We start from the raw sequence: 12,798 nt of genomic DNA, 5'->3' as shown, positions 1-12,798 counted from the left end.
TTCTAGACTTATAATCCATGATGGTGGCATGAGAACACTCATTTACCTCACCACTTACTATTGCTAAAATGACAGAAAAGATAGAAGAAAAAGAATTTCATAGGAGTACTGAGGAATAGGGAAGATTATCATGAGTGAGCCAGAAAAGTAGGCAATTTCTAGAAGAGAAAGAGCAAATAGGATCAGGGTGATGGAAAACAATACCAAACAGATAGAGAAGAGGCTCCTGCAGAGGTGGGAACTGTCCTCTGGAGAAACTCCAAGTTCAGAGTAATGGAACATGGGGAATAAGAATGGACAACCATAAGCATTATTAATTAAAGGACTGCCTGGGAATGGCAATAACAGCATTTACCTTCAGAGAAAGATCAGGAACAAAAGTCTCTCTAAACAGTGAAAAGGGGGCGCCTGGGTGGCTCAGTTGGTTAAGCAACTGCCTTCGGCTCGGGTCATGATTCTGGAGTCCCGGGATCGAGTCCCGCGTCGGGCTCCCTGCTCAGCAGGGAGTCTGCTTCTCCCTCTGACACTCCCCCTCTCATGCTCTCTGTCTCCCATTCTCTCTCTCAGATAAATGAATAAAATCTTTAAATAAATAAATAAACAGTGAAAAGGGGGGGAGGACGGGGAGCAAATAAATAGAAACAAGGCACAAGAAGAGGACCATAAGGCAACAGCTCCGAATGTAGCCAAAGCAGCTACAGCTGGAGAAAAAAAATGTAGAGCTTGACACTAACTTATGAAAAAATAATAAATACTGAAGATAAAACAACTAAGCATTCAAATCAAAAGCTAGGGGGAAAGTGCCACACATTTTACTTTCACAAGAAGGAAATTAATAAAGATAAAAATTCATTATAAAAAATAGGGGGGAAAGTGGAGTTGATCAATGAAAACTTTATTTCGGGGTCTGGTTTTGTTAGTTTGTTTCCACATGCTCCACAAAAGCACTTCTCTCAGGCTTCTTCCCCACCACAAGCCCAGTGCCTGACCAGTCCCGGGAATTCAGCACAGTGCCTGCTGCTCAGTGCACAGGTTAGTCAAATCCAAAAGGAGAAAATACCATTAAATAAATTTAGGGATGAGAATGAGGACAAGACAACAGATGTATAGAATATTTTAAATCATAAGAGAAAATCAAACAAAATGGGAAAATAGAAAGAAACAAAATCAAATCAAGAAGATGTAGAAAATCTGAGTAGAGAAATGACCTTAGGAGAAATTTAAAAAGCAATCAAAGATGTGTGCATTAAAAGGCATCGGGCCCAGATAACTTTACAGACCAGTTTCATAACACCTTTAGGGAAGATGTCATTTACAGACTACTTCATTGTTTAAAAGCAAATAAAAAGACAACCCCACAAATTGCTTATCAAGCTAACAAAACTCTGCTACAACAAAGAAAACATACAAATAGACACACACACACACACAACCAGAGAACTTACAAAGAGCAATGCAAAAACTATAAACCAAATATTAACAAATAGAATTTAGTAGTGCATTAAAAGAACAAACAGATCATGGTCATAAAGGCTTACACCAGAAATGCAAAAAAAAAAAAAAAAAAAAAAAAACCTCAAAAACAAAACCCAAAAAACCCAAATCTACTAGTATTTCTTACATTAACTTATTAAAACAGTGAGCTACCCTTACCCCATAGGATTGGTGAATAATTCAATAATCAAAATATCAAAAAAGACATGAGAAATGAACACTCTTGTATTCTGCTCATTTGATATCTATGAAAATGTTAAATGTACATACCCTTGTCCCGGAAATTCCACTCCTAGAGATTTATTCTAAAGACATATTCACACATACTCAGATATGCATGAATATATCCATCGTAGCGTTGTTCAGAAGAAGAAAAATTGGAAACTGTAAAAGTCCATCACTAAGGGAAGGGACCACTCCAATAAATGTTTCCAAAACACATTTGATTTCCTGATTTTTAAAATACACACTAAAATGAGCCAGGATTAGAAACTTTCCTAATTCAATGAAGAATGACTGCTCAAACCTATATAGCAAACACCATTCTTATGACCCCTAAACCAAGGAATAGGGATGCCTGGGTGGCTCAGTCAGTTAAGCATCTGGCTTCAGCTTCGGTCATGATTCCACGGTTCTGGGATCGAGTCCCACATCGGGCTCCTTGCTCTGAGGGAAACCTGCTTCTCCCTCTGCCTGCCACTCCCCCTTCTTGGGCGCCCTCTCTCTCTCTCTCTCTTTGACAAATAAAGAAATAAAATCTTTATAAAAAATAAAATAAAATAAAACCAAGGAATAAATGGTATAAATACTGGAAAGAGTAAAACAATTTTCATATACAGATTATGTCATTTTCCTCCTGGAAAACGAATCAGAACCAACTGAAAAGGGACAAGAACTACTAAGAGTTTAGAAAAGTAACCAAGAAAAGAAAAAATGCACAGAAACAAACAGCTTCCCTATGCACCAGCCATAACCCACTAGAACATACAATGACAGAATGAGTTCCAGGCACAACACACACCCAAACTGGAAACCACTTTAAAGGTAAATTGAACAAGACAAAGGAAAAGCTGTACAAAATGACTCTACGGGAAAGACTGAATAAATGGAGAATCAGGCCATGTTCTTGGAGAGGAAGACTCCATATTTTAAGAAAATCACTTCTCCAAATTAATTTATAAATTTAATGCAATTTCTCTAAAAATCTCAACCACACTCTTTTTGTAACTTGACAAGGATATTTGACAGTTCACCTGAAAGAGTGAATGGACAAGAAAATTTTGAAGGAAAGAAGAATAAAGAAGGGGATATTAACATACCAGATATCAAAACCTGCTACCAGGTTATAATAACTAGCACAAGGGGGCATTCACTGTGGAAACAGCCAAACAGATTAGTAACATAGCATAGAATACAAGTAGACTATACTGAATGCTCATGATAAAGTGACATTTCAACATAATTGAGAAACAAGGGTCTATTTAATAAAAACAATTTAAAGGGTGGAATGTCTATCTACTGGGAGAAAAAGAAACTAAAGATGATTAGATATCATTTCAGATCAGACAAAGAAATAAAAATTTAGCTAGATTCAGAACATATCTATAATAATCCAATCCATAAACATGTTATAAAACAACTAAGAATACTTTTATGTCTTAGGATTGGAAAAGCCTCCCATAATAAGAAATAAGTTTCAGAATTTACGAAGACAAAGCCTGACAGGTTGTATAAAATTATGCAGACTTTATTATTAATTAAAGGACTGCCTGGCAATGGCAATAACAGCATTTAGCTTCAGAGAAAGATCAGGAACAAAAGTCTCTCTAAACAGTGAAAAGGGGGTGGCTCAGTTGGTTAAGCAACTGCCTTCGGCTCGGGTCATGATTCTGTTCTGTTCTATACTTACAACATGCTTAACAGATAAAGCATTACTATCTTTCAAACAATTAGAAAGCAATTCAAACAATTAGAAAGACAATTGAGCAAAGCAAGCAAAAGAGAAATGAGCAAGAGAAATAAACAGGTAATAATCAGAATAAAAACAAATTGTCAATAAATGTTTGGGGAAAAGTACCTCACTGCACTAGCAATATGGAGAAATTCACATTAAAACAATGAGCTACCATTATCCCCCAGGAGCCTGTGCAAAAATTTACATGATTGATGTTATAAGCACAGACAATGATAAGAGGTACGCTTTCCAACCCATCAATTCCATTTCTAGAGATTTAATTGAAAGGAATGCTCATGCTCAAAACAATGCACAGAACTGCTCCTAGTAGCATTTTTCATTATGAGTAAAAATGAGAAAATATAAATGTCCAACACATTTAACTAGTGTGTCCATGTTGCCAAATATAATGTAGCCAGGAAAAAGGAGAAGGCTGACTTGTGCAGTAACCTCTGTATTTGTCTCCTTCTCCTGCTTTCTGCCTAGGCCCCCGTCTCTTCCTCATCCTTGTCCCAAGGATACTCACCATTATAGAGCCAACCACAGGGCCTTTGATGACCCACCACAGAGCTGTGTTGTCATTCATATCCCAGCAGCTGAAAGACAGACAGACGGAGAGAAAGAAGAGAGATTAAGCTCAGGTCTGGGATGCCTGCAAGCCAATGCCCCCGGCCCCACTGTGGCTCTTTGCCCCTGCAGCTCTCTGACCAGGGGCTGGCTGGAAAGAGAGTTTTCAGGCATGCTGCAGACCCAAGCCCAGTTCTGGTTCTTCTAGTGCCTTGGTCCTTCCCTCTGCTCCCTGTCAAGGCAGGGGGAGTGAAGCCCCATAGTTAGAATCACCAGTGGGCTCCTGGGCAAGGGCCATGTTCCCCCTTCAGGACTGTGAGGGTGTGACCTCACCCTCGACACCCTTCCTCCCCTCCCTAAAAGGAAAACAGACACTCAGAGCTGGGCCCAGAAATACAGAGAGACTCTGAAAACCTTGCACATTCTCACTAGGTTCCGGCTGAGATGTGGCTGGGTGGGTCCACCCGCGGTGCGATCAGGGTGCCGGCAGGGGTTGGGGATGGGCAGCCACTGAGACCCATCTGTAAGAACCTCCTCGGGGCTCTGGCCCAGGCTCTTGGGCACGTACTCACCCTGTGTCATCGAAGTAGAGCCTCAGCATGGCCCACACAGACACACACACCGTTGGGGTCCCTGGGAGAACAAGAAAAGGAGGCTGGTGATAACAGGAAAACCAACAGGCCCTAGGGTCCCCTCAGATTTGGGATCCCCGGGGGCCATTGTCCCCCAGTCAAACAAGGGGTTCTGACCCATGGGGCAGGTCTCCCTTTCAGACCTGGAGTCTTGGGGACCCTAACTGTCCCTCACACCTGTGCCTCCTGGGGGTCCATGTATCCACCAGGCCTTTGGCTATCTTACTTCTCAGGATTCCTGAGCATAGCACATCTTCCAGACAGTGGGCTTTCTATGGGCAGGAAGAGCAAGAAAGGGCCCCAAAAACCAGAGGTGTGGCATCTGCTACGGGACAGGACAGCGCCTCCCTCCTCTAACCTAACACTCCCTGACAGCAGCACCAAGGACATACCTGGCCATGAGGCCTGAGTCTGTCCAGGCCACAGCCAGCGACCTACCCCAGCCTATAATGATGTACCAGTAGAAGTATCTCCTCTCAGGAAAGAAGGTCTCCACTAGCAGGGTGAAGAGGTACAGACCCTCGATGAACAGCCAGAAGTAGTTCGACACGACACAGTAGTGGAAGAAAACCATTATGGCCTTGCATTCTACCTGCAGAGAGGGTGGGGAGGGTGAGGGAGGCAGGAAGCTCCCACCGCTGGCCCCCACCCAGCCCTGAAAATCCCACCCAGCAGGAGCAGGGAGAATCCTGAGGGCCCTTCAGCTCTGGCATGTTTGGGCTCAAACATCCCATGGATCTGAAAGACTCCACAATCCTGGATTCGAAGAGTTAAAAATGGCAGCATCCTATGATTCTGAGTCGAAGCTGCCCATGGAGGCAACTCTACATGTGTCAGAAAAGGATGGGGGTAGGGTGAGCATGGGGCCCGCTCCCCTCCCTAGGCTCATTCTCCCCTAACTTTCCTGCTCCTTCTCCAGCCCCTCCAGGTAAGGGGAGTACAGAGGACCCCGCAGGAGGCTCCTAAGTCAAATGAAGATTTTAGACATCAAGGGGGAGACTCCCGGTCCCCAGAAATCTCAGACAGATCCCCCTGCCCCCTCCACATGTGCCCTCTTGGGTCAAGACCCTGTGCTCTGGGCTGTTCTTTCCATCTTATTCCATCAAAACCTATCTCCTCTGCTTACCTCCAAAGGTATGAGAATTAGGGAGACGGTCTGGAGAGACGCAAGCCAAGCAGCCCCTCCGCTCTGCCACGGGTTAGTTAAATGACCAGGGGCCCAGAAAACCCTCTCTCTAAGCCTAGTTCCCTTCTTGGGCAAGCGAGACTTGGCGTTTCCACCCGACCCTCCACATCTGCTTGGCCAAGTACATACACAGACTGAGGGACAGGAAAGGACATGGAGCAGGGGTCTCGCCGGTTACTAGCAACTCATGGTCATTCCCGGATTTCTGCATTCACTGGGGACAATGCCTTCACCTTCAGGAGAACACCTGGATGGCGGGGGGAGGGGGGATCACAGGGAAGGGAGCCCCGGAAGGGCCTTCCCACCAGGGGTCAGCGCACTCACCGTGGAGATGAAGCAGTGGTTGTTGTCCTGTTCCGCATAGAGGATCCAGTCCTTGATGAAGACGGAGATGGCCCTCAGCATGAATGACACGAACAGGTTCATGTGGATGAAATTGCGGGTGCAATGTAGCTTCCTAGGCCAGCAAGCCGGGGGAGGGAGAGGCCTTGAAGCAACAACCCCACAGCAGCCCCTCCTCCGCTCCGAGGTCTGCTCCAGGCCAACTCCACGGCTCTGTCTCAGGGGCTCCCCACCTTCCCACCTCCTTCCCACCCCTCTAAATCCTCACTCACTGCCAGGCCTTTGTTGCCTGGCTCCACGACTCCGAGAGACCAGACCTTCCCTTCCTGTGGCCTTGGTCCATCTAGACCAGGAGGATAAACGTGAGGCATGGAGGTCTCCTGCCCAGGGTCCGTCCATGGCCCTGGACAGGTCAGCTGCCCTCTCTCAGATCGAGTTTCCCATCTGTTATCAGAGGGGTGGGGGAACTGCCTTCTAAGGGACCTCCAGGGCTGACATCCAGGGGAGAAGGCAGGGGCGGGCGGGACACAGCAAGGGCTCTGAGCTAGGGGCTGCTGCACTGGCTCGAATGCTGCTGGTATGTGTCAGGGGGTCCTTACCGGAAACGACACAGGATGACCATGGCAGTGGTGAGGGTGACAAGGGATGTGCTGTAGCCAACTGTGTACAGGGCCTTGACTGACAGGTAGTAATAATCCTGCAGCAAAGCACAAAACGTCCAGGGCTCCACATGGGGCTTGCCCCAGCCCCCAGCGCCCTCGGGCCAGGGCCTGCCCACCCCAGGGGTCCACCACCCAGCTCCTCCCTCCTCTCTTCTCCTCTTGCTGATCTCACCTCCTCCTCTCCCTGCTCAGTGCCTCTACTACCCTGCCCCCCACCCCATCCCCCATGAGCTTCTTCCTCCCCTCCACAGTGCCTGTACTCTGCCCATGCTCAGGAAATGCTTGCTGAACGCAAGGGCACTGACCAATCAGATCAGGCATCAGCCTTAGCCTGAGAAGCTCCCAGGAGGCCCCCCGCTGGGCCCTGCCTCAACCCTTCAGTTGCTGGGCCACAGGAAGGATGCGTGTCCTGGAAGAGTAGCCAGGGAGGTAGGGGCCATGTAGTGGGGGCTGGGGGAACTCAGGAAGCAAGGCAGATGCTTCTTGGCCCAGAACGAGGGAATGAGGGCCTTGGTCTCTGTGCGTCTGGCTTGGGTACACAGCAGGGACTCACGTGCTGCCTAGGGACGCGTAGGCCCAACAGGAGCCAAGGCCTTTGTGGGGACACCCGGTCACCAGCCTCCTCAGCCCTACCCTCGCCACCTCCCCGTGGGGACAGCCACTCACCTGGTCCCCAGGCTCGTATTCATCATAGTCATCAAACCCACACGCGTCTACGTAATGAGGGAACGGCTCTGACCATCCATCCTCGGTGCAGTTCCGGCTCACCACCCTCACGTCTGCAGTAGAACAGAAACTCAGTGGGGCACGGGAATGATTTAAGAAAACCCTGCAATTCTTACTTGAAATTTACTTCTTAAGTGAGAATTTCTAGAAACCCATACGCGCATCTGGGAAGCACAGTGATTAAAGGTTCATGAAATTTTGCCCCGTCCGCGGGAACATAGGAATTGCTGGTGACCTCAAGCTCAGCCTTTACACGAAGGACACTGGGGAGGACAAGGCACAGCTGATCTCTTAACAAGGGCTGAGGGGACTGGGCCTCCCTCTCTTCTGGAACTGGCAAACGCTCACTGACGAAAGGCCTGAGCCTCTTCCCTAGGCCCTGGGTCAGCACTTGTCAAACGTCAGTGAACAGAGATGAATGATGTGCGATCACCATTGCAGACTCCAGCCACCAGCGCACTCCAACCCTGGGATTCTGGTCCAGGAGTCAACTCAGGTGACTCTGGAGCCAGAGTGCCCCTCAAACATCAGGAGCTCTGAGCCTTGCAACAGCTGCAAGATCCCGCACCAAGGGGATACATGCATGGCTTGCTTGATTAACAAGGACCAGACCTCCATTAACCTAGCGCCAGATCTTATTAAGATATGTATTTAGGTTTTAAAAAAAAAAAAAAAAAAAACTTTCGTCTTCCCAGGTTTAGAGGTCTGTTTCCTGTCACTAATGTACTTTAATTTCCTTTTGATAGACTGTAAAGGCCATTTTGTAGGACACCAAAGGGGAAGGAGTCATTTACGGTCTGTAGGGTGGAATCTAGATTGGTTTTGGCCCCGCCTGGGGCCTTTTAGCCTTTAATGATTGCTCATTTTATCTTCCCCTCTCCCGATTGTCTGTAAGGGTGAACCACGGCCATCCCGTGGGGGGAGAAGGCAAGCAGCCCCCTCTGCCTCCAGCCCTGGACTGTGGCCCCAGACCGACCCCTGTTCCCAGACTGGCTTCCTGGGAGTTTACCTGTTATCTTAGGGCACGTGGCAATGGTTCTTTCTTTCACAAGACTCAGGGGCCAGGAACTTGTGTAAAACAAGACACTTCCACAGAAAAGGAGCTCCAGCACCCATGTTGCTGGAAAGTTCCCCCTGCTGTGGCCAAGGCCACCTCTGGGGAGGTTGGGAAGGAGGCAAGGGCAGAGGCCAAGACAGGAAACCACTCTACTTTTCCAACCCCGTGTCCTCGCCAGCTGAGTTGGAAGAGCTGAGGCCAAGTCATTTCTTGCCAAGAGAGTCAGAAACACACTTCCCGGGACTCTGGGAAGAAGCAGAGGGTGAGTGACCCTGCCACAGAAGACAGCTCTGCCCAGAGTGGGGAGACTACTGGTCTCTACCGCTTCTCGAATTTGGAGTCCTGTGACATAGGACAAGGAGGATGCCTGACAGGCCCAGGGAGAGGAGGAGTCAATTCTGTCCCCCATGTTGATGCCAAATTCCTCCTTCTTCCAGCAAATCCATGTCAGGCTGTTACTAGCCACCTCCTTCCAAGTCCCTCTGAAAGTCTGCATGTCCCGGGGGAGTCATGGCCTTGGCCAAGTCCCTTCCCATTCCTGGGCCTCCTCTCCTCTCTGCTTTGCCCACAGCAGGGTGGTGGGAAGAGGAAAGGGAATCTGTTTTGAAAAGCAATTATTTAAAAGTGTCCCAGAGGTAGAAGCCATTTCCTTTCTTTTATTTTCCTCCTTTCTCTGTTTCTTTTTATAAGACAGTGTGGGCACAGAGGCATATAAACCTTTTTGTTCAGAACTATTCCACGAATTTGCCGCTCTATTGTTCTGATGGAAATCTCCAGAAGATGGAGTACTCTCTAGGTTGTCAAAACCTTGCCGTGACTGCGCCCACTTCACTAGACTATTTTGCCCCAGCAATTTCGTAGGAGCACAGGATTTTAGGGCACTGGTTCTCAAAGTGGGCACCCTACCCAGACAAGCCCGTCAGCATCACTGGGAAGACTGGCTAGATATGCACATTCTCAGGCCCCACCCCAGGCCCACTAAATCAGCGACTCTGGGGGTGGGGAATCCAAGTTTTAACGAGCCCCCTAGGTGACTGAGGTCACACTGAAAGTCGGAGAACCACCGTTGCACCTGGGAGTTCCAAACTATCAGGGGTCATCGAATCCAGGGGATTTGTACTTGGAGTCCACAGTGTGGCTTCGAGAGATCTGTGCTCCCAGAAATTGTACACACAACGTTCTGTCTGAGCACGTGAGTGCAAGTTTCTGTGGAGAAAATCCACAGCTTTTCCAGAGATCACACAGCCACAGAAAGGCCCTGCTTGCCCTGGAACGGGGCCCCCAAGCTCCCATGTCAGCACATGCCCTCCCTCCAGCCAGCCCATGGTGGGCCCCAGTTTATCCCCTCACCTGAGAGATCCAAGGAGTTACTGTCAGGGAAATCGAACTCCCCTGCAAAGCACAGAAGTGGGCATGAGTCAGCACGCACAGCCATCAGCATGCCAGGGCTGTGCGTGGTGTACTCTCTACCCTGGAAGGTCAAGGCCATCCCTGGTCTGAAGGACAGAGGTGGGGTCTCAGCCAAAAGGCTGCAGCACACACAGAAGCCACACACCTTTCTGACACACACACACACACACACACACACACATACACACACCCCGTGCCTTCTGGCATCAATCCCATTTGCTCTGTACTTCCGTGATGCTGATGATGGCCCATGACTCAGTTCTCCCCACTGGGCCACAGGAAGTGGAAATGGGATATCGTCAGGAAGGTGGGAGGGCCTCCGGACTGGGAGAGGAATGGAAAAGGATGACTGGGCCTCTTCCAGAAAAAGGCAGGAACAGCAACACAGGTCCTGGACTTGGGTTTCTTCTTGGGTCTACAAGCCTCCATCTCAGCCCCCAACTCTCTCATCCAAGGGAGCCCAGGACTTCATCCATGGACATTTTTTCTCTCTCTCTCCTGACTCTTTATACCACCTCCATCCTTTTCTTATGACGAACCCCCTGCTAGCAATGAGCCCTCGTTTCCTTTCTACTTCTCAAAATCCTCTGTTTCCAACACATAGCTGACATGCCACCCCCTCCAAGAAGCCTCTCCTGACCTTTTCATTACCCTGCCTGCATGCTACATAGTTAGTTCTCTCAAGCTTGCCCTCCATTCCAGCATCAAGGCCACTGAGGATGTCACTATCTACACGGGCTCACACACACATTCAGGCCTGTACAATGCTCATTTTCTATCCCATCCACCAGTGTGTCTCAGCCTCCCAAATCAGCCCATGAGCACCCCGAGGCCAAGCGCTGTGTCTTCCATCTGCCTGTGTCCCCCACCTCCCCAGATGGCTAAGGGCAGGCAGTAGGGGTGGGGAATCTGGTCCCTGAGGAGCCTCTCATGCCACCCCCACCCATTCCCAGCAGTCAGAACTGGGCTCCCGCTGGATGGACAGATGGACAGATGATCAGCAGCCTGTCCTCTCCAAGGTTCCTCTTACCAATGGTTTCTAGCTTCCACACTGAAACAGAGAAAGAGAGAGAACCCAGAGGTGAACGAGGGAGCTAGAGTTGGGTCTGCTCTCATTGGGTCCTGCTGAATTCCTCCCTCCCCCACTCCCCATGCCCAAACTCTGCGGGGGACCCAGGGACATGAGGACTATAGGCTGGGGGTGGGCCAGACACGGGAGACTTCTACCTCTCCCTCCAGAATGCAACCCAGCTGAGGAGAGATGAGTAAAGGCATTTGAGAGGAGGAGGGGAGCTCAGGGCCCCTGTATCTTCAGTAGCCTGCAAAACAGCAACTACTACAGCAAACACATTCGGCCCTGGGAGCCACGACATAGAAGGAGAAACGCCGTTCTCAACTTTCTCAGCATGTAAGGCAAGTCTCACTAATCCAGCTTTGTGAACAAAGACGCTAAAGGGCCCTGCCTTAATGAGCCATTAAGGATCAGGTGTAAATAACACATTCATGGTGCAGTTGCCAAAGGGGGGGGCAGTTGCCAAAGGGAGGGACAGAGTGTGAAGGAAAGTTTTCCTTAAAATCTTAGTTCACCACTGAGGCATTTTGCCTTTTTGGTTGTCGAAAAGAAGCAGTCTCGCCATGGTACCTGACACAAAGTAGATGTTCAAGAAGCCTCAGGTAAATGATGAATGAGAGGAGCACATGAATGGAGGAAGTGGGGAAGGCGGTTTCCATAGGAATGCAGCAGGATGTGGCTGAGTCACCAGCTGCCACCGCACCGAGGCCCCCCATGCACACTGTACCCCGAGTTTGTCTCTGATTCCAAATTCACTTCCTGTCTGGCTCTGGGGCCACACCCAGCCCCCCAGCTGTCAGGATGGAAGAGCCTAAAGCCATCCTCCTGGGCTGGCAGGTCTGGAGGTGGGAGGTGTGGCTAAACAACCAGAAGGGGAAGTGGGAGGAGGGGAAGGGAGGCATCTTAGCTAAACCTTGCCTCCCCTGGTCTTCAGATGGGGCCCTGTACCCCAACATACTGCCCCTCTCCCCTCTGCCACCTCCCACAAGCACCTGCCCCTCCAGGCAGAGGCCCGGTTGCTAGAGTTCCAGAAGTGAAAGAGAATATGCCTTCTGCCTCTCCTAGACAGGTCGGAGGATGGAGGGAGGCAGGACTCCGTAGTGGAGTGGAGTTCGAGCACACTCCAGGTCTAGAAGGACACTGGCCTAAGCCTTAGGTAGGTGAAAGAGGAAGCTGAAGACCAGGTCACAAGGTCCTGTGCATGAGCACACAAGTGACTCAGATGTCTCTAAACCCCTCAAGAGTCCCTGCCGTCCATCCTCCCCTAAACAAGGCCCCAACCGAGGGCTCAGCAGTCAGTGGGGCGGTTCTCAGGATATCACCTGCCTGAAGCCCAGCCCCGCCTAACTTGGTGTCCTGCTTCCCTCCACAGCCACAAGGAGTGGGGTGGAAGACCAGGGTCCAACTCTAGGCCCTTCCCAGAGTTAGGGCAGTCTGGCTGGAGAGCAGCCCTTCTTAGGAGTCTACAAGGTCCCAGGTGAAAGGTGGGAACTGGCCTAGAGAGGCCAGCTCACACCCAAAGAAGAGATCTGCACGAACCCCTCTTTGTCAGACCCTTCCCCTTGAAGATGTGGTCATTAAGGCCTTGTGCCTTTTCTCAGAGCACTGCCCCCCTCACTTCTGCCCCCTGTCCTGACATCCTGAGTCACACAGCTCAGACACTGCCCACCCCTAGGACTCTCAAATGGGTCTGGGG

At 49.5% G+C, this 12,798-nt stretch overlaps 1 protein-coding gene across 4 annotated transcripts in view; it reads right to left on the bottom strand.

The window, feature by feature from the left end:
* ADCYAP1R1 (ADCYAP receptor type I) overlaps nt 1–12,798 on the bottom strand; it is a 41,524-nt gene that overhangs the window by 13,935 nt on the left and 14,791 nt on the right. For 3 of the 4 annotated variants that reach the window (XM_021689641.1, XM_021689642.1, XM_021689638.1), the window contains exons 4-11: nt 11,061–11,081; nt 9,971–10,012; nt 7,504–7,616; nt 6,775–6,872; nt 6,158–6,290; nt 5,086–5,239; nt 4,588–4,648; nt 3,975–4,044 (exon numbers count right to left, since the gene is read on the bottom strand). In XM_021689641.1, the coding sequence (XP_021545316.1) occupies nt 3,975–4,044; nt 4,588–4,648; nt 5,086–5,239; nt 6,158–6,290; nt 6,775–6,872; nt 7,504–7,616; nt 9,971–10,012; nt 11,061–11,081 (692 nt within the window). The remainder of the gene's footprint in view (nt 1–3,974; nt 4,045–4,587; nt 4,649–5,085; nt 5,240–6,157; nt 6,291–6,774; nt 6,873–7,503; nt 7,617–9,970; nt 10,013–11,060; nt 11,082–12,798) is intronic. The other variant, XM_021689639.1, reaches the window with a different exon arrangement.

Source organism: Neomonachus schauinslandi, chromosome 12 (genome assembly GCF_002201575.2).
Source record: "Neomonachus schauinslandi chromosome 12, ASM220157v2, whole genome shotgun sequence".
Lineage (NCBI taxonomy): Eukaryota > Metazoa > Chordata > Mammalia > Carnivora > Phocidae > Neomonachus > Neomonachus schauinslandi.
This window is presented reverse-complemented; position numbering and strand designations above follow the sequence as displayed.